The 21626-nt window shown below is 42.9% G+C and overlaps 1 protein-coding gene across 7 annotated transcripts in view; it reads right to left on the bottom strand.

Annotated features, from left to right (window-relative positions):
* The window catches only part of RANBP3 (RAN binding protein 3), a 121780-nt gene that overhangs the window by 64304 nt on the left and 35850 nt on the right, over positions 1-21626 (bottom strand). For all 7 annotated transcript variants that reach the window (XR_003092157.1, XM_006037627.3, XM_025194041.1 and 4 more), the window contains 6 exons: positions 13433-13469; positions 13253-13339; positions 10790-10861; positions 6599-6664; positions 3033-3125; positions 2214-2323 (listed from right to left, as the gene is read on the bottom strand). Coding sequence is in view for 6 of the 7 variants with exons in the window: in XM_006037627.3 (XP_006037689.1) it covers positions 2214-2323; positions 3033-3125; positions 6599-6664; positions 10790-10861; positions 13253-13339; positions 13433-13469 (465 nt within the window). In the remaining variant the exon portion in view is untranslated. The remainder of the gene's footprint in view (positions 1-2213; positions 2324-3032; positions 3126-6598; positions 6665-10789; positions 10862-13252; positions 13340-13432; positions 13470-21626) is intronic.

The raw sequence follows: 21626 nt of genomic DNA, 5'->3' as shown, positions 1-21626 counted from the left end.
CCAATTCCCTTCTGTGCCCCCGTGATGAACTTATAGGCAGCCACAAGGTCACCTCTCAACCGTCTCTTGCGGAGGCTGAAGAGGTCCAGGTGCCCCAGTCTCTCCTCATAGGGCTTGGCCTGCAAGCCCTTAACCATATGAGTGGCCCTTCTCTGGACCCTCTCCAGGTTATCCACATCCCTCTTACAAAGTGTGGCACCCAAAACTGCACGCAGTATTACAACTGTGGTCTGACCAATGCCGCATAGAGGGGAAATATCACCTCCTTGGTTCCGTTTGTCATGCATCTGCTGATGCATGATGAAGTGCAGATCAGGGGCCCGCCAACACCCCTGGGAGGGCTGTGGGGGCTGTGCCAGAGTCCTCCCGGAGGTACATGCCGCCGATCTGCCTGCCAGATGACAGGAGCTGGGTGCTGCCACCTGGGGCCGACGGCAGCACCAACTTTCCTGGCACTGGGTGTGGGCTGTGCCCAGCACTGGTCTGTCATCTGGCAGGCAAATCAGGGGCTCGCACTCCCGGGAGGACTCCAGCACAGCCCCTGCAGCCCTCCCAGGGGTGCGGGCAAGCCCCTGATCTGCCTGTCTGCTGCATTTTATGTTTCCCCATAATAACTTATGGGCGAAACTGTTTTGCTGTTTCAATGTTTCGACGAAATGAAACAGACGCGCTTTCAAAACTAAACAAAATTCTAAACGAAACACTGTTCCATCAAATCGTTGAAACAGAAGTCAGATCGGAATGGTGCTGTTTTGCACAGCCCTAATAATTACCTCTCTTACTTCCCTGTTTGTGTTTTACTTCAACAGGTCCCTCTAAAATCCTGAGATCTAAGTCTCCTCCTGATTTCTATGGTTTTGCCTTCTAGTTTTACCTCTTAGAGCTTCATGCCCCAAGGAAATCTGCACCTCTTCTCTGCAACCCCTTTTCTGTGGCTTCGATGACACTTTAAATGCCTTCACTTATCTCAGTCCCTAACATTTTACATCCCCACAATTCCTATTGCCATATCATACTAAATTCAAGAGGCAGAAACAACCATTTAAAATATAAATACCAATAAATGCATTTTTAATTGTATATAGGTCATAAAAGTGGGATTTCAGTTTACTTAACAAGGTGGAAGAAAGCTGAATGCAAATAGTCTTGCTTTAAGAGCAATTAATTCTGCTCCTAAAAATACATATCTAGACTTTCACCAAAGCTCTCTCCTCTTTCCCATTTCCAGCAAAGTTCCACTCAAACCAGCTTTTACGTTCCACTGGAATGGGGATCCCTACAGATGAGTCAAGAAAAACTGCCAGATGCAGGTATCTCTTCCCTTATAGAGAAGCTTCAATTTGTATGCGCTATTTGCAACAGAGTTTTCTACTCCTGACTCTGCACTGCATATAGAGTAGAGCGAGGGAGACACCTGCAGACCAGAGCTGAATAAGAAGCATATATCATTCAACTCTCAAAGGGAGAAACCACTTTTCCAGAATGAAAGTCTATTAAACTCTTGCTGGCAAATTTATCAGATTATTGAAAGCTAGTGATAGTGGTAGGAGGGTGGCAACAATGCTAAATGGGTGGAAAAACAAGAACTGATAGAATGGTTCATTTCTGTTAGGAACAGAAACACAGGGCCACATTTTATTCTACCTATTCGGCATCTAAACAGACTTAGATGCCCAAGTGTGATTTTATTCCAGCTGTTCAAGTCCCTGAAAGTGTATTAATTCATCTATTTTTGTAACAATCATTTTACAAGACTAAATCACAAAAAAGCAGCAGGAAGGAAGAGGACCCCCCCCCCGGCTTTTGCATTAAATTTTTCCATGTACTTAAACAGGATGAAGCAGGCACCTAACTGCAATCCTAAATCCACTTATGTGGATAAGTAGAATAGAATCTGGCCCAAAAGCTGGCCTGGGCAGTATATCCACTAGTGCTACTGAGAATGGAAGGTATCTGTCAAGAAGACCAGTTCAGTTGTTGCATTTGTAGTGGCAAATTAGTCTGTTTTGGCAAAGGACACTTTCTAATATAGTAAGATTGCTAGGCTTCACAAGGTTTACTTTACAATTCTTGATCAGTGCTTCTACCTCACTTCAGGTAAATATCTAAGTAAAGGAGCTATCCCTACAGGGAAGTCACAATACTAGCAAGAGATGCAATTTAACGTTATCAAAAAAAAGCTTGACAGTGATCTGAGACCAATGGAAACTCACCTTGTCTTCAGAGTCTGATCTTTTCACTGTTGTGCTGATTAATGATTCTGATGGAGCTGCCACTCCAGAATCTGGTGGGGCGTTTATACCATTGGTCCCACTGCTTGGAACTATAATGAAAAATGACATGCCAATATTACATGTTATAAATTAAGTGGCCACCCTAACAAATATTTAGCTTCCTAGATAACTATATAAATAAAATTGGTGGTAACACAATAATACTAGAAACCTTAGAATGCTTTATAGAATTTAGTGGTATTAAAATTGCAATATAATTTCCTAGGTGATTAGAAAACGCAATTCGGTACTACTATAAAGATTTGCTTAAAGAATTAAGTTAAAAACACTATACATTCAAATGAAAACTATAAATCTTTCCTTGGCTCTTTGTAAAATCAGTTTCACAACATATAAAATAAGCAGGATTAAGCAAAAAATCTGCTTAATTCAGGTTGCAATTCATGCTAAAATGTGGAAAGTGCATGAACTGAAGTTAAAGTAACATCAGGATACTGAAGTCAACAATACTCTGGAAAACCAAATGCTAGGACTTACGGCTGTAGAGAAAGCCACACTATTTTGGTGCTGGAGACAATGCCTCGCCATTCACCCAAGTTGCATTTACTACCTGCATCCCATATAGGTCACCATGTACAATCTTAGGTTTACACTTAATTTCTGGTCTTTTTTTTCTTTGAAAGAAAGGGCAAATCTGGAAGACATCTAAAATAAAGCCTGTTGCAACTAAGTTTTCCCCACCATATCTACATACAGAGTAAAGGTAAAATTATAAACCAATAGAGAAATGTGATTTACCCATTTGTGAGAAAGCCTTTGGCTGTGGTGCTTGTAATACTGCAGGACGCAGTACGCTTCGTTGCTGTTCTTTCGGTTTCTGGCTTGGGAGGCCTAAAAATGGAAGCAAACTTTTCCAGGACCTTCAGATATTTAAATGTACTGAGTTGCAAAATTCAATTTCCGTCTAGTTTTCCCTAAGCATCTGAACAGGACAAAGTTAAAAGTAGAATTTTATTTACATTGGAAAAGGCATTTTCCCATTTATTTCTCCAAAATTATTTCAGATGAGGGGTAAGATTACTGTTTTGTTACTAATCTTTAAACAAATCCACATGTATTTTTCATTCAGCCACCAACTTTACATTTAAATAAAAGGTACACTGGGGGGAAAGCCAGAAAGGTTCATTTAAAAGGAAAAGTTCACAATCTTTTCAGATTCAAGGCACTTCTGAATTCATCAGCACCCCATTTAAACATTAATTTTCAATCATTTTTGACTGCAGAAGATAGAGCAATTCTCCTGTTGCTAAAAACCTCAAGAAAGCCCACAACAGGTCAGAATGTATTTCACTGGATTCCTATTTGAAATCTCTGGGTTTAAGTTGCAGATCACATATAAAAGATGGTACACTTAACAGTGCTAATGTGGGGTGGAAGGCCATGGTGCCCCCAAGAGGATCTCATGCCACCCCAAGCTGCCAGAGCACCCTAAATTGGGAACCATTAAATTTTAAGTAATGTGCAAAACAAGTACTCCCAGCTATATTTGAGAGCAGTGCCCAGATCCATAACCTAGGTCCCTGCCAGACATGCACATAAAAGCACAACAGGATCTGATGCATGATCCACACAATTGCACCTCCTGCCATGCCACATCTGCAGGACAGGACAGGACGTGTGATTGTGGGAATCAAGCATAAGATGCCATCTCAACTTCTTGCCAGTACAGGGAGAGCCCCGGATCATGATCCCTGGTTCCCCCTGCACTGGCAAGTAGCAAGCTCCTAAGGCTAGGAGCCCCCCTCAGCTGACAGGGCTCCCAGCCTTGGTGGTATACCATGTGCTCCTGCAGTGGGGAGTCCCACCAGCTGATGGGGCTCTCCACCACAGGGACACATCTGGCCACATGTTCAATTAATGGTGTGAGAGGAACGATCCGCAAAGTTATTACATATTTTTTGTGGCACAACTTCGTAGGTTATCCCTTGTTTTATGAGACCACTAATTGCTTTAATGTGTGGCCAGGTTACCATTTAAGACATGACAACTGGCTAACCATGCCTTAAATGTAAAAGATCTGATGCGGGGGCCTCAGATCCCCCCTCTCTTCCCCTTCTCTTTTAAATTCTCCAACTTCTAGATTCTGAGGAGTGAAATATTATTTTATGTAACTTTAAATCTTACTGACAACACAATAATCTGGCAGTTTAACCCAGCTACCTCTAAGAATTAACCTGATATTTGGAAATATACTGAATTTTCTTATAGCATTCCTTTCATATCTGGATTCAGAAGTCCAACTAACCTTAAACAATCTGTTAGGGGGTGGGCAAAATATGGCTCACAGGCTGGATCCAGCCTACCGACTGATTATATCCAGCTCATGGCTGCCCCCACAGCACTCTACATGGGGCCACACCCCACCCATTCCCACCCAGGGCAGCCCACACTACATCTCTCACCCACTAATAGCACTGCCCAGCCCAAGCCAGGATGCACAGCTTCCTGGCTCTTGCTTCAGCCACCTGGGTACTGCTCAGCTCCTCCTCCTCCCCCCGTCCCATGCTGCTCGGAGGCAGAGGGCAGGGTCGAGGGGGAAGGGTAGGCCTAAAGCCAGGCAGCTCCTGCCCCAGCACACCAGGCTCCAACTCCAGCACCCAGCCAACTTCCAGCACTGTGTGCTGGGGCAGGAGCTGCCCAGCTGCAGCCAGGTGTGGGGTGGATGTGGACAGGAGCTGCCAGGGGTGAGGCTCAGCCCCATGTGGAACACCACGAGCTGAATGGTGGGGGGAGCGGGCACAATGCACCTGCACCACACTGTCCAAGCAAGCTCTGCTGCATGCGCCACATAACCCACCACCCCCAGCTGGCTCCCAGGTCCTAGCCCATAGGTAGTCCCTCACACCCACTCTCACAATATACAAGACTGTGACTATTTTGAGCTATAATACAAATCACTTCTATATACACTACTCAAAAAGCAGCAAACCAGGACAAAAAATATTTTTTAAATAAAACTAAAACATTACAGTAAATGTTTGATTTTTAGTATACAGTACAACTTGTTTTTTTATCTATAATTTGTTAAAATGATATCTTCTAAAAGATTTTATGTGCCCAGCCCCTGACAGCTCACCAAAACTCATTAAGTAGCCCACCAACCAAAATAATTGCCCACCCCTGGTCCATTAGAAAACCCCAACTGGATTGACTCCAGTAGTTTATGGGAATCCCCAATGCTTTAGCGTTACTCTACTGAAATAAGTGAAAGACCAACCCCTGGCTCATTAAAATACCATGAAAAAATGTCACCCTTACATTAACATCTCACTTTTCAAAAATTTGTTTGCCTTTCCAAATATCCAAAGAGACAGGCCCCATCCAAGTTCTGGACAAGGAGAATGCAACCACGCCCCAAGCAAATGCAAATTTAGCAAGTCAGCTTTGGGCACCAGAAGAAAGCTATAATTAATTCCTGCATGTACTATGCCCAAAATAAAGTTTCCATATTGGTTAAAAATTATGAATTCCATTAAGAAGAGTTCAATTTCCATTTAACAATCATATCAATATCAAATAAAAAGCCTGGATTAGTTGCACCTGGGTAGCTCACGATACACATAACCTACAGAGGGCTACCCACTAAATTTAGGACAAGTCGTTCAGCTCTTTTCTATAGTTTTTAATTCAAAGGGTGCCACTTCTCCTGCCAGAAGAGTGGAGTCTGGGCTCCAACTGAGTGAGGAAGTGGCAACCTTTTCAATAAATCTACAGCAAACTGCTGGAGCATCTAAGTGGTCCTGTTTTCTGTATATCTCTGGTTACTCTGAAGGGTTGGGATCCTTACCCCTCTACAAAGAAGAAGGTTTGTGAAGTGGCCAGGGTTCTACTGTACAAATATAAGATGTTATGCTCTAAGTATTACATCTGCATGCTCCTGTAGTGATTCAAGTAAAGCAAAACCACTGCAACTTAATCATTTAATTCCTTGTTGAAATTAAAGCCCTTGTTGCATCTGCATGCTCCCATAGCAATATAGCTGCAATTTAACAGCTGATGTAGCTGAAGCAGCAGCTTTCACTCCCTTTTTAATGTAATGTAATTAAATTAATGGGTTTGTGCATAGCCCTATATATACACACATACATATTTAAATATACACACACACACACACACACACACACACACACACACCCCCCTCTCCAAATAAATTTCTTAACTTTAGTGTTTGTTTCAAAATCTCCTCTCACCGGAACAACAATCCTTTCCAATTGTCAGATTAATTTGAGGAAAGTGGCAAATAAAAGGAAATCTTCATTTAACGTGGATGCTTCTCTTTTGCCTCAGAAAAAAGTTAAACCTACCTGCACTGGGTGCCTGACCATGGATAAGTGTTGGCGGTTTCAGTCGGAATCCACTGCTCTTTTCCTCTAGAAGCATAATACACAATATAAGAACACCGGTGACCTTTTCTTCAGTGTAACATTAAGTCTAAGCTTCCAATGAATGTGACAGCAAATTATTTCCTCTTTAGGATTTGCAAAACATTAACTTATAGTTTGATTGTTTTAAGCAAGATATGCCACTTAATGGAGCATTTGGTAATAAACCCCGAGTTCTTAAGAACAAAAGCAAAAACAAGACAAACTTAAGAAACAAAAAGATGTTTTAAGTAGGAGTTATCATTATCACACTGACGTTGAAAGCACAACTAAATCTAAACACAAGAGACTGCATTTTCATCAGGCACAAGTTAGATCCAAGATCTCCCTCTGTAAGGGGAAGCCACCTGGAAACAGCCTGAGGTTGTGTGCCACCCCTCCCTTTCCCAATTAATCCACTCCCTTTTTGAGACTGTGAAAAGCACCGTTACATAAAAAAGGAAAGATCTTTTGAGTGCAGAAATACAACAGGACAATGAGCTCCAAAATAACCCATTCAGTATGAAAAGCACAAACGATTAACAAATGTGAGGAAATGACAGCTATTTCAAGATAGCTTTATATCAAAGACACTGTATGCTATGTTCAGACAATATTAGGTTTCTAATAAGAAAAGGGCAGTGTTAAATCAAATTAGATGTTTGCAGAACAAACATTTTTCTGGTTAGTGACTACTCATCATGTAAATTAAAAAACATTAAATCAAGTATTTCAAGGCATCAGTTGTAGATAGGGATTCAAAAAGTGGGGAGGGGTTGCGCCAGTCCTACAGCACATACTGCATTTTGCACAATGGTTTATGGAGGGGTTGGTTCTTAAAAATTTAAGTACAAGGTATTGTCTACGAGCAGAAGCTGGGAAGCACACTTGACAGATCTGATGTTTAATTTTCACATGTAAAATTGTGTGTGCAGACAAACCTCCACTTCACTTTTTTCTCCCCCAACTCAAAATCAGCCTAACACTTCATACTAGAAAGCTGGGGAACACCAGGATTGATTATAAATCCCCTACATCTCAAGTGCAAAAAAAAAGAAGGCAAAAGTGAAAATGATTTATTTCCCTTCCCAACTTCAGCTTTTCATTTACTTAATATTGCAAGAAAAAGCACTATCATTTATACAGAATTATAGGTTCACATATCCCTGTTCCCAACTGAATGCTTTATCCATCACAAGCTTGGGAAGAATGAGAACTCTAGAACTTCTCTCTCTGATTCTGTGACATTTCTAGAAGTGTCATAAGATAACTCCAGGACCAGCAAAAAAATAAGTAGTATCTGGAACTTGCTTTTGAATGATTGTCTCTCTCAAAGAAGGAGGGAAAAGATATATACTCAACTGGACCTTCTTTATAGCATGTTTTTACCACTTTAAGAGAGCAAGTGCAATGCACATATACAGATTTAACTAAACAGTTTTTCTTCTTTTAAACAAAAGGAGAATTGGTAGAGGAAATTCTCTTAATTAAAATTACCAAATACAACTCATGATGGCATAAAGCAGGGAATTTACATGTACAAGAATTCTGTTCAGTTCCCAGAGCAGCGACCTGAAGACAGGAACAACTTTTCACACGTTCAAGAAAGATTTCTTGAAAAGGACAATTCCATTTCATGATGGAGAAGGAAAAGGAACAAAACAAATGCTGAATTAAACTGAGAAGACATATTGCAAGCAAAAAAGAAACCCATTTAAAAATGGTTTAAACAGTCTCAGTCTACCAGGAACTGAGATGCCACAAAAGCAACCAAGGAGAGTATTCCAAAACTATAAGCGCTATAAAAGCAGAGCAAGCAGCTTCTGGAGCCTGTTTGTTTTGGTCACCAAAGAGAACTTGCTGACTGAGAGCACACTAGTCCTTTCGCAACTGGATTTTATAAATGCACAAATTGAGGGGAAGATGATGGGTGGGATTAAGCAAACTATTAACAGATTGCCAGAATTCTACACTGCAGGACTCAAATAGCATATGAAAAAGATGCAGTACTAAAGTAAAGCTGGCAACACAGAAACAAGTCTAATAGGTTTGGTGTATATTGCATTGGTAAATGTTGCCTGTGTTGTCACATCAAGGGTTTAACATTCTGCCTTTTATTGTCAAACAGCTACCTGTGGCTCCCTAATTTAAATTTTGTACTTGGAAAACTCTATTATAAAAATACAAGGTATCCTCTCCAAACTTTATAATGATTAAATAACATTATCTAAGAATTTAGATAAAATTGGTTGAGTCAATATGATAAAATGGTCCCTTTTAGAAATTTGGCTCCTGTTGTCAAATTTTCTGCTCATCTTAAATGGGCTCAACATTATGCAAACTCCTAATGTGAGTTAAAACTGACTCAAGTCTTGTTATTAGGTTAAAATTCAATAATGCTCTATAAAGCCACTATTAAGCTTTGTATAAAAAGGAAAAAAAAAACAATTGCAGTATCAATTTAAACTTGGAACAAAGACATTACCATGTGTTTACAATAATCGTATGGTTAATACAAAATGTCACTAAAGGACAGGGTTACATCTTGTAAAGTTTACTATTCCAAAGTTAATATTGCAGGCTTGAGGCATCATTTAGCAGTGATACAGCATTTACGTAAAGTTACTGATCCGTACTCTGAACTTTATATATAAATATGGCTCTCTCCCCAAATCATCTGTGGGACCAAATTCTAGTTGCCGTAACCCAGCCACTTTGTGCCCAGTTCCACATATTTGAGCACATTATTTGGGGGAGCGTGAGAAAAATGACGCTAAGTTGGGTGCAAAGTTGAAAGAATCAAGGTTTTTCATTACTCAGTTCCTTCTAAAAATATAATTTTGCAATTCTCATGTCCAGCAACAGGTCAAGAGAAGCTCAGACTGATGCCCCTGAAGCTCTGGCACACACAAGCCTAGCTATTCTTTCAAGTTCAGGATAAGAAAACAGATTCCAACACATTCATTTCCTTGCTGCGGCTAGGCAATTACTATGGACAAGAAGGCCCTTTGATGTAAAAGGAGCGGGGTGAAGCTCCCTGTTCCAATGGGATGAAAGAGCTGCAGCTGGGGAGTGGCAGAGAAGTCAGATAGGATTTTAACTGGTAATTTTGGGCTATCTTCTAAGCACCCTTTGCACATTACAGGTATTATAAGAGGTACTATAAGACTAACTACAAGTACTTATCATACAATAAAAGCTCCAACCAGCTACCAAGTAAGTATACATTTTTGAGATCTAACTTTAGACCTGGTTGCTACCAAGCTTTAAATTTGCGTGTGTAGCAGCTCCCCAGTGGCTGGGAGCCCCATCAGTGGGCAGGGCTCCCAGCCACAGAAGTGCACCATGACCTGCATGAAACCCCTGGGCCGTGGGGATCACAGCTGCCATGATCCCCAGGGCCTGAAGGTTTCACACACCCCCAATCACAGAAGATCACAGCTGCTGTGATTCCCCCAACCCCAGGGGTGCATGGGTGCCTCTGCATCTGGCAGCCCCTCAAGTGAAGGAGCTCACATCTGCAGAAGCAGCCCAGTATTGAGCTCCCCCTGTACTGGCAATAAGGCACAAGGCAATCTAATGTGAGATCCCAAAATTACACCTCCTGCCATGTAAGTGTGGCAGGGCAAGAGGCATGATTGTGCGGATTGTGCATAGAGTCCATTGTGCCTTTACCTGCACACGTAGTGGGGGCCCTAGATAGAGTAAAACCATTGCACAATTAGTGTTTAAATCTTTTTCAGGAATTAAACAGTCTTGTAATGTATGGGTTATGTTATTTCTGTAACAGCATTCAATTTGCATGGAAAAAGACAATTACATTTGCAGGATAAGGATTATGAACCCTGACCCATCTTTGAGAGCAATGACGGAAACTGAGAAATATTACTCTCAATTCACCTGAAGTTCAGCTATTGCAAAGTGAGAAGTACAATTAAGAAGCCCAAAGACACAAAAGACAAAAAACAATCCATTTAAAATGAATGTCAGGAAAATGTGGTCATGAATGGAAACGAACAGCAGCAACTAATCTGCTTTCTTCCAGCAAATTTCTTACTCAAAGTGCTAGACAGACAATTCTTCATCCCAACGTAATCCACAACTTTTTGCTGAGAAAAAGTTTAGGAAGCTGACCTGGTTCTGAGTCAGAATTTCCTGTAGAAGGTTCACAGAAGCTTGATGGCATAAAGACATTGTTCTTTGTTACTACAGTCAAAGAAAGAAAAAAAGGCAGCACAGCATTAATTTCTCTCATTGTAACATTCCCTCACTTCAATATACCAAATTTAAAGTGCAATCTGAAACAGATATTGCATTACAAACAACAACAGGAAAAAAAGTGTCAAGATTGCAAAGTCAAACACTTAAATGTTAAAACAGGTGCCCATTCAACAGAGTAACTTCTACTTCTACAGAGCTAGTATACATAAAGGACTTCTACTTTGGATCCTTCATAAAATATTTTTAAAACATTTTAGCTTAACACAATAAACATTACAAAAAGTCTAGTCTAGATAAGGTAGTTAATATTGAGCTATAAATAGACATAGCTATGCAAATTAGAGATACACCGACACATCGGTCCAATATCAGATCAGTACCAATATTAAGACAACTGGCTGTATTGGATATCGGCCTGATGGGGCCAATAAATGCCCATGCTGCACGTAGCACTCGGGCAGCGAGGAGCACAGCTGGTAGTGTGGGGATAGCTGCCTCCAGCCGGTAAGTCTGGTGTGGTGGAAAGGGAGTGAAGGGGTATGGGGAGGCAGATCAATGCCTCCCCCACCACCATGGTGAGGGAGGGGCAGGAACAGGCACTGCCCAGGAGAGGCAGGGAGGGGCGGAGCCACAGCTTGAGGCAGCTCCCACCACTGCTTGCACACCAGGAGGGCATGGGGGAGGGGGGGGGCCATGTGCCCCCCAGATCTGCATGGGGTGGGGCGGGCTGCAGCCGAGGCTTCATGGGGCTCTTCTCAGTGGGGGCTGGGCTTGAAGTGGGCGCTGGTAACACTGGGAGGAAGCTGCACCCACCCCAGTTCCACCGCCGCCCGCTCCCAGGACTGCCGCTGCCAGTCGTCCAGTGCAGCCCTGGCTCTTCCCGGCATGTGGGTGGAGGTGGGGCATTGAGCCGGGGCTGCGCTGGGTGGTTGGTGGTGACAGCGCTGGGAGTGGAGTGGCAGTGAAATCTGGGGTGGATGCAGCATTGTCCCAGCGCCACCAGTGAGCCCCACACAGCCCCAGATGCAGCTCGCACCATGCAGATTTGAGGGACACACGCCCACCCCCCGCCCCTCCCCCGGGGTGCAAGCAACAGTGGGAACCGCCTCCCCTCCCATGAGCTGCGACTGCCCCCCTGCCCTGCTTGGGCAGTGTCTGCCCCCTCCCTTTCTGCGGGGGGCATTGATCTGCACCCCTCCCCCATGCCCCTTCCACCACACTGGACTTGCCAGCTGCATCAGAAATCGGATCGGTATCAGCTGATATGCCTCCTTAAGTATCAGCTATCAGTATTGGTCCCCAAAATCCCTATTAGTGCACCCCTACAAATTAATTTCCCCAGCATAAATAAGGCATAAGAAATCATGATAACCAGAGTATATAGTACTAATAGATTCATTTATAAAGATCCAATGCTTGCATTTCAACGTGTGATATCAATACCCTCCCAGGAAAGTAAATGACTATGTAAACAACACTTAATACAAACCAAGGCTCAAATAAGTAAGTATTTAGAGAATATTTTTTTTTTTTTTTATAGTCAACTAAGCTGTCCCTACTTTTAGGGCACAAGGTCTGAAAATATTTTAAAGTATGAGAACCTGTAATCAGGGATATACAAGTACTCCTTCTCTAGGGCTAGAGAAGCCAACTCTTTACCACAGTACTTCCCTGCATGCTAGCAATGGTGACCCAACTGTCCTAGCTTCACATGCTAACCAGCAAAATCCAGAAGCATGGAAAAACCAAACACTGTCCACTTGTGTTTGCAGTCCCCTGTTGCAGTGTAGACTCCATGCATTGCAAGTCCTGTATAGAGAGCCAAAATCCTATTTTCTATAATTCCTACCTCCTCCCTACTCTTTAATTTTGTTTCATAATTATGCCACTTGTGGAGCTCTACTTCATTCTCATACTGTTGAGCATGGTCCTCCAATTTCCATCTGTCCTGGACCGCAGAGCTCTCCTAATGATCTTCACGTTGAGGAGAGGGGGATGTGGACAGGGTCAGACAGGAACTGGTGAGCTTTCAGCTGTTGTTCTTCACAACCCACTCCTCACAACCTTCTCCAGGCAATACTACTCTATAATCATCCCTGACCAATGCTTATTCATGCTCTTTTATTAAGTCAGTTGTCTGTCTACCTAGTAATAGTTCTGGTTAAGAGAAGGTATGGCATTGTATTTTTGGTCCCCAAGTTGCAGTACAGAGTGGAGGATGTTTGGTTATGCCATGCTTCTGAGCTTTGCTGGTTGCCATATTAGGTCAGGGAATGTGATCATTCCCCACACCCCACTCCTCCACCCTTCCTCAGAAAGTCCCAGGTGAGAATAATCAAGTATGTATAACATGTTAAATATAAAGAAGTGGTTTACCTGACTGTGAAGGAGGAAACTGTGTTAAAGATGAAGTTCTTTCCCGCTTTACTGGAGGACAGTAACTTCCATCCTCGTGATCTGAATCTGGAGGAGCGGCACAGAAAGGACAATTCAGAGCTAGAGACCAACTTTCACTGAGCAATAACTAGCCATTTTCAAACAAAGGTACTCCCTTACCTTCTCCATCTTCTGGACTTGACCCATCTGCTGACCTCTGAAACCACAAGAGAAAGTTAATAAAATAGCTGTTTGCATTTCACACTAAAATAGTCCGCTCTTCAGATCAAACCAACAGCTAAAACACACGGGATTAAGATGTGTTGGGTCAAAGGCTGATATTCAAATGGCTAAGCACTACGATAAATTATATTCAACCATACTGAACATCAGTCACAGAATTTCACCTAACAGGGGATAAATTTAAAAAATAGTAATTAATATAAATTGACATATTTCCAATTACTGTTTGGTTATCTTTTATGTCTTAAAATACACGCCCAAATATTGTAATACCCAGTATAAGCGAGTTTACAAATTTACCTGAAGTAATTATTTTCCTACATTCTGGAATCCTGCAAATGAGTACATTTGCAAGTCTGATTATTAACAATAATGAACAGAAAACCAACAGAAGTTCCAGCTTCCATATAAGTGCATAAATTTCTTGCAAATTAAGTCCAAATCACTTATACACAGATGGCTCCAAAATATAACTGACAATAGGTGACCTGACAGAAAACAGTGATAATATTTTTTTAAATTAAAAGGCAGTGCTAACTGCTATCACCAGTGGAACCAGTGAAAGAACATAGGATTATTTCCCAAGGTACACACTATTTACATTTAATAAAAAGAAACACTTCAAAACCATCATCACTGACTACAGTTTTGCATGACTCATTCATAGGCATGCTTGTCAATATTATTAGAAAGGAAGGAAGTGACTGCACTACAAAAAAAGTCATATTTTTTCGTTTCAGGAAAAGTATTAATAATAATCATCATCATCATCATCTTATTCTCTCTGTCCGGAGCACAGATTCATTGCCTCAGCAGCCAATCACAATCCTTACTGAAACAACCAGAGTGCTCCAGGCAGACAGAATACGCATTTCAAACAGATATGCAGGCAAGTCAGAGCTATAATGAAGCACCAAGGCCCCTGTCATGGACCGAGAAGGCTCTGCTGAAGGGGGAGGTGTGGAAAAAGCAGTGATGCGCCCAATCCTTTTTTTCCCACCTCCTGCCCGCTTCTCCCGCATCAGGGGAGGCAAGCTGCCAGTGGGTCCTGAGCTGCAGGGGGCTCTAGTGCTTCCCTCTGCGGCAGCAGCACCCCCCAGGCAGGGTGTCAGGGGGTGGGTGCTGCCCAGGGGCCACCACCACCACAGAAGGAAATATCGGGGTCCTTCACAGCTCATCGGCTGTGCAACCCGCCAGTAGCTCACACTCCAGCCACAGGAGACAGAGGCAGGCTCCAAGAGAAAAATAAGAAAACGGAGAAAAGAAAAGATTAGGCCCTTTGCTGCTTCCCCCCCCTTCACTCCCCTCCAGCAGAGCCTGCCCATGTAACCTGCCCCTGGGCCACACAGCCCCTGAACTGTGGGCGGGAGGAAAGGGATGCTTCCCTCCACAGCAGCAGCATCCCCCACCAGGGCTGCCCAGGCACGGTGCTAGCTGTGTGGGTGCAGCCCCAGCTAAGAGGCAGCACCTGCTGGATCCAACAGTGCATGGGGAGCAGGAAGCCTGGGCATGATCAGGGAAGCTCAGGCTTGGCAGGGTCCAGCACCCCATGGACTATCCTCGCCACGTTCCCACCCAGAAATGGGCTGGCTGCCCCAAGAAGGTGGCAGGAGGGCAGCTGGGTGACAGCAGGGAAGGTGCATGGAGCACTGGAAGCCTGCAAAGCCCGAGCTTTCCTGAGCACACCCGGGTTTCCAGCACCCCGTGTACCATCCCCATCGCTTTCTCTGGATAAAGCCCTTGTACACATGAGGAACATCGCTGTAATTTGTTATGTAACAAACTAAAATACGTGGGATGTGTTTGAATTTCAACATAAGTCATTTAAATCAAAATACGTTGCCAAACATGTATACTGTTATGAAATTTAATCATAACATGCCACCAAACGTGTACACTTATGCAATTAAACTGTTAAAAAGGACATTAAACCACTAAAAGGGGCAACTTCCTCATGTGTACAAAGGGCTCTTAGTCACATGTACAAGGGCCCTCATATTCTATGACTATACACAAGTCACAAGGTCAGACTTCTGATAAAATATGTATCCAGAGGACTCGTGTTTACACATGGACAGCTTTACATAACCTTTTTGAGGGTGGGAAGTTTTGATTCTGTTTAAGTATTCCATCAAAGGATAACTTAAAAAATCCCGTATTCAAAGAAATACTTTTGCAATGAAAATGTAATCATAAATGTTTTGCAGGTTTCAGCTAGTATCGATTATTTTTTGAATAAGCGCAAATTGGTATCATCCAGGTTAAAGCAACATTGAGTTTAAAGAATGAAGTCACAAATTAAATGAACCAAAGAAACAGACACAGTAATGCAAGTTGACATTATAAAATGTTGGGTGTGCTCAGGAGAGCTCGGGCAGGCCAAAAACACATACTAGTTGTCTTACAGAGATATTAATAGGGGTGAAAGACAAGTATGACATTTTGGCCTAGCATGGAATAAATAACATGCAGGTCTACACAAACTAGCATAGCATGTGGACATTAAAACTGATTTGGAGTGTGTACACATGTAACATGTATTATGCAATAACAGGTTTAAAATAATAAAATAAAGTAAGCAGACATACAATGCACAGAGGTATTCAGGCACAACTTAACCCCTCCTTAAACTGAAAGAAAAAAAATTAAAAACCTGGATGAATTAGGAATGCCTGATATGGAAGTGAACTTTGTTCAGGTTACACCTGTCCACTTCACCAATTTTTGTTAGGGAACTAGGCAGCCCAGCATCTCACAACACTTAGATCTCCCCTCTCCCCCCCTAGACAGCAACTCCACATTTTCCTCCCAACTTTACTGCTATGGAGTTACAGGCATAGTGTATGACCAGGTCCTCGGGTGTCCTCTCCACATGTGGGTTGGAGAGCATTTGGCAGATCTCATGTTGCAGCCACCAAAACTAAGCTGTCCTCAAAAATGGCTGCATGAAGTCCTAATTGCAAATGGAATCAGTAGCAGGCAAAGGAAACAGCTGCACACTTTCACATCAAACAAGCACTGCAAACACAGACCAGCAAAACTAAGCACAGGATTTACATGGAACCAAAATTGGGACCAAACAGAAGGATGGAGGAAGAGGAGGGACCATATTTCTGTTTTCAAAGAATATAGAACTAAAGTGAAAGAACTAAGAGGGAAGAAATAAAGCTAAAGCTGAAGCTAGGGTACAGATTCAAGAATAAAAATACTTTGCCTCACTCTTCAGTAAGTATGAAGCTGCAATTGAGTGGGGTAGCACATTACAATGAGGACATGGATATAGAAATCACTGTATGCAGGTAGAAGTAAAAAAAAAAAAACAAAAAACAAACAAACCACGTGATATCACAAAATGGAGTGGCCCAGATGATCCCCATCCCAAAACAATGAAAGATGTGGCAAACAAAACAAGAACACCTCTAGCATGGATCAGCAAGGATGGTAGCCCTACATTCTTGTAAAATAGCAAATATAGCACCATTTTTGTCATTATTTTTAAAAAGAAAATAAAATAAAGAGGCAGTTACAGAGCTGTTAACTTGTGTCTAGCTGTGGGTAAAGTCTTAGAACAGATACCAAAGGAATAAATAATTCAGGATATGGACAAACATGGGAACAGGATAGCTTGTTCCTTGGAGGATGATTGCAAACTAATATAATATTATCCTATGAGAAGATCATCAATTTCTTAAACGAGAGCAATGCAGTGGACTTAGCAAAAAAAGTTTTGATACTATGCCTTAGGGAAAATTACTGGCCAAAATTAGAGGGGCCAAGATGAGATAAAGGAAGTGTTAAACCAACTGTGAGCCCCAAGCCAGATCCAGACCATATCTCATGGCTAGGAAACTACTGAAACCAAGGAGGCAGGTGGCTGATCGCAGGGCCAGCTGCCATTTTCACAAGCTTATCACAGCGCCCTCCCTCCCATACCTCTGACTTACTGAGAGGGCTGTCCTATCGTGTGACCCTGTTACTTGCCACCAACTGGCAAAGACAGGTAGCAGCTGCCCTCTTGGCTACTCCCCTCTGCAATGATGGCTTCCCATCCCCCTCCCCCCTCCCTTCCAGTGGGCTGCCAGGACAAACTGGCCATGAAGACTGCTGGCTCCCACTGGGGACCCAACATTTTATTTTTTTTCTTCTTTCTTTTTATTTTGCAGATTTCACAGACTTTGCCCAAATTTGTGGTTTCTATGAAACCCACAAAAAACACGAATTGAGTAGGTCTCTAGATTTATGGGGCAGAACCACAGGGCCAGTGGCAGCTGCAGCAGGTGCAGATCAGCATTCAGGCAGCAGCATGAGCAAGGGCTGCATCTGCACAGCTCTCACTCACCCCCCATCACCAACAGCTACATCCATCAGGACCCAGGGAACCCAAAAATCAGCCAGTTAAGGGGGCACTCACCATGCTTGAAGTCATGAACACAACTAGTTTTGATCTTGCAGGAACTGAGCACTGTTGTTGACAAAGCAGAAGGCATCCATTTACAGCGCACAGAGTAAAATAGTCATTGGCATGGAATGGTTATGGCTAGTCTTCCTCATGTACCTGCCATCACTGAAAGTACAGGCCAGAAAGTTCTGGAGCCTTCTGGAGACAACTTCCCATAAAGCTTTCTGGTTTTTATCCCAGGAAATTCTTGGGGAAAAAAAAGATCAGGACCAAAAGGGATATTGGGATCCCTGCTTCCGTCATCCAGCAGTAAAGCAAACGTATAACCTCAACCTTCAGTAACAAATGTAGTTTCATTGGATGGTGGCCATACATCTACCTGCTAACAGGCAGAGTTTAAAACAGGGTTACCATACGTCTAGGTTTTCCCAGACATGCCATCTTTTTTGGACCCCTGTGCTGCAGCTGGGCGGGTTTTTTTAAAAAGAGCAAATGTCCAGGTTTTCTGCTGTCCCAGACTGGCTGCTTCAGGCTGGGAGCAGCAGGCAAGGTGACTGGTTGTCAGCAGTCACATGATCCCCCATGGGGGGGGGGGGAAGATAGAGACACAGAGAGACTATCAGGGCTGGAGGCAGAGGGCTGGAGGTCAGGAATGAGGGGCACTGGCAGGGAGGCAGGGGCTGTGGATCAAGAGTGAAGGACTCTGCGAACATGACAGGCAACTGTGGGTTGGTGTACAGGGCACTGGCAGCACCAGGGAGCTGTGAGTCAGGAGTGAGGGGCACCAGCAAGGGGTAGAGGGCAGGGTACTGCTGTATGGGAGTGACGGGCAGTAGCAGGTCAGGGGGGGCGGGCGTGTGGCTTGTTAGTGAGGGGAAACAGAATGGGCAGGTGCAGAGTACTGCTGCCCCCCCTGCCCCACCCCATCATGTTCCCCCTGCCTCTCCCCCAGCCCCCATGACAGGTATCCTTTTTTTGGACCTGGAAATATGGTAACCCTATTTAAAATTAGCTTAAAACTAATTTAAAACCCATTTTTATTTAGACCCGATATACATTTTCAACTTGGTCACTTGACATGGTCCCCTTGTTCATTCATAACGCATTAATAGAGAAGAAAATGCTTGAAAAACCTGGGGGGAGTTCCCCTCTTTTATATATAAACCAACACAAAAGCAGGTGGATAACATTCTTTCAGGTATACGGGTCTCTCCACTATTATAAGTTAATTACAAAGTTACAAGTGGCTGCTATGTTGTAACCTCATATATACAATAAGGAGAAGTAGTTAAACCATGTTAGTCTGAAGTCAGACAAAAGATAGTACAACATATCTTGGGGTGGTACTGGTTATTCATTATGCAACTCTGAATGGCTGTTTTCACATGAGATAGTAGAATGTAGCATGGATTAAAGGTTTCAGCATAATACAGTTCAGATGACAGAACAGTCCTTTTCATATTATTTATACAAACTACTCCAAACAAACACCAACTAAGTAAGGTCCCCCCTGCCACATGTTATTGCATGAAGAGCATCAACACCAGGAGGACTGATCACTGATAAGCCATCCATGGCGAAAGAGTAGAACCACACATATCCAATGCCTTTAAATGTTACATCAGAGCTGTCAACCTGTAGGCCTAATCCAATCCACAGACCCATTTCCTCCAGCCCCTGCTGTCACCTGCTACTTGCTCCTACTGCCCAGAGGGTCATATAAGGCCATTATCACCTTCTAGCATGGGCTTCCTACACAATCTAGGCTGATAATTTCTGCACCAAGCCCACTTTCTTTTTGAACTATATAGTATAACCTATCTTGAATAAATGGTTTCAAAAGAATGAGTATCCACTTAATCTCTTAGCAAGTTTCCCAGTAGGTAAACCATAATTTTTTTTTAAACAGCAAAATGGAACAAAACAAGTATGCCAACCTTTTTATGAGCCACCTAGAAGAAGAATTACTCAAAGACTGTACCATCAAACCCTTGCTATACATAAGGTATATCGATGACACCTTAATCAAAGATTGTAGGTTTTCAGTTCAAATGGTAGAGTTCCACCAGAAATTCAACAATCATCATGCCTCCATCCGACTCGCTCTCGAATACTCCAGCACCAACATCTCCTTTTTAGACACGATCAGTATCCAGAAAGGTAAAATACATACCATGTTATACAAGAAACCCACAGACCAACATACATATCTGCACAGAACCAGCAATCACCCTAAACACACCAAAAAAGCTGTGATATACAGCCAAGTCCTCAGATACCACCGAATTTGCACTGAGGGGAACACCTGGGATTGCCACCTCACCAATCTTAAAAAGGATTTCACCCAACAAGGACACTCCTCCAGAGAGAGAGAGAGAGGCAGCAATCACATGTTTGAAAGAGCCACCCAGATACCACGTGTAGAACTGCTACAGTACAAAAGAACCCCCCCCACCACCACACACACACACACACACACGAATCGCACACCGCTGGTTATGACATTTCACCCCTCCCTCGAACCCATAAGGAAAATCCTCAAACAATTGCAACCCATACTAGAAAGAAACTCTATTCTTAAAGAGGTCTTCCTAGAACCACCCATCCTACTTTTCAAACAAACACCAAACCTCCCTAACCTCATCACCAGAAGCAAACTTCCTCAGACCCAGAAAACAATGAATGGATCCAGACCATGGCATGACAAGAAATGCAAAACCTGCCAACACATCTCCACCACCCCCACAATTACTACACCCCACAACAGAACCATCAGCATCTCTGCATCTTACAGCTGCACCGCCAGAAATGTAATATATATCATCCAATGCACCAAATGCCCTGATGGAAGAAACATAGGAGAGACCAAACAACAACTGTGTACCAGAATGAATGCATACCGGAAATCTGGGGCCACACTTGCCAGAGGACAATCACTCTCTCCCCAATCTCAGTTCTAACCCTCAAAGGGAACTTACAAAACACTTCTCAGAGACGAGCCTATGAACTCCACTTCAGCAGCCTCCTGGATACTAAAAATCATAGACTAAATGTAGACATTGGATTTATGACACATTATAACCTGCCTGACATCTGACTCCCCAGGTACCTCTCCACTGTTTAACTGCTACACTCATCCTCCTTCTCTCCCCACACCCAAACCGTTTCTCACCCACTGACTCCATAATTTACATCTTCACTGACCGCCTGTCTTGCATGCATACCAGCCTCTGGCTTCTTTACTATTCATTCCATCCAGGAACAGCACACACCAACTGCCGAGACTTCCTCAGCCCAACAAAGGGTTTTAAAACCCAAAATCTTGTAAAACAATTTTTTCCAACTATTTAAGTTGGTCTAATAAAAAATATCAAATTCACCCATAGAACCAAGAATGTACAAGCGCACACAACCTATTTTGCATAATTGTACATTTAGCTTCAACCTTCAATAATTGGATTTCATACCCTTTTCTGTTAGACTGAAGAACCTTCTACTATGAAAAACTCTTTAACCTATAGGTCCTTGCAGACCACAATCAAGTAAGATCTTAAATCTTCACGGCTAGGGACAGACATTCAGAAAACCCAAGCCTGAATTGATTCAATCTTTGCAGATTAGTCTAACCTGCAGAGAGTGAATCAGTGAATAGATAGTCCCTTCTCATTCTGGAAATGCAGGCAGGTGCCTACAGTGGCTCAGGACAGAAGCCTGGGAAGGCTAGAGTAGCCC

The sequence above is a fragment of the Alligator sinensis genome, unplaced genomic scaffold, assembly GCF_000455745.1.
Source record: "Alligator sinensis unplaced genomic scaffold, ASM45574v1 scaffold1349_1, whole genome shotgun sequence".
Taxonomy (NCBI): domain Eukaryota; kingdom Metazoa; phylum Chordata; order Crocodylia; family Alligatoridae; genus Alligator; species Alligator sinensis.
Note: the sequence above shows the minus strand (reverse complement) of the source record. Positions and strands in the feature narration are given on the sequence as shown.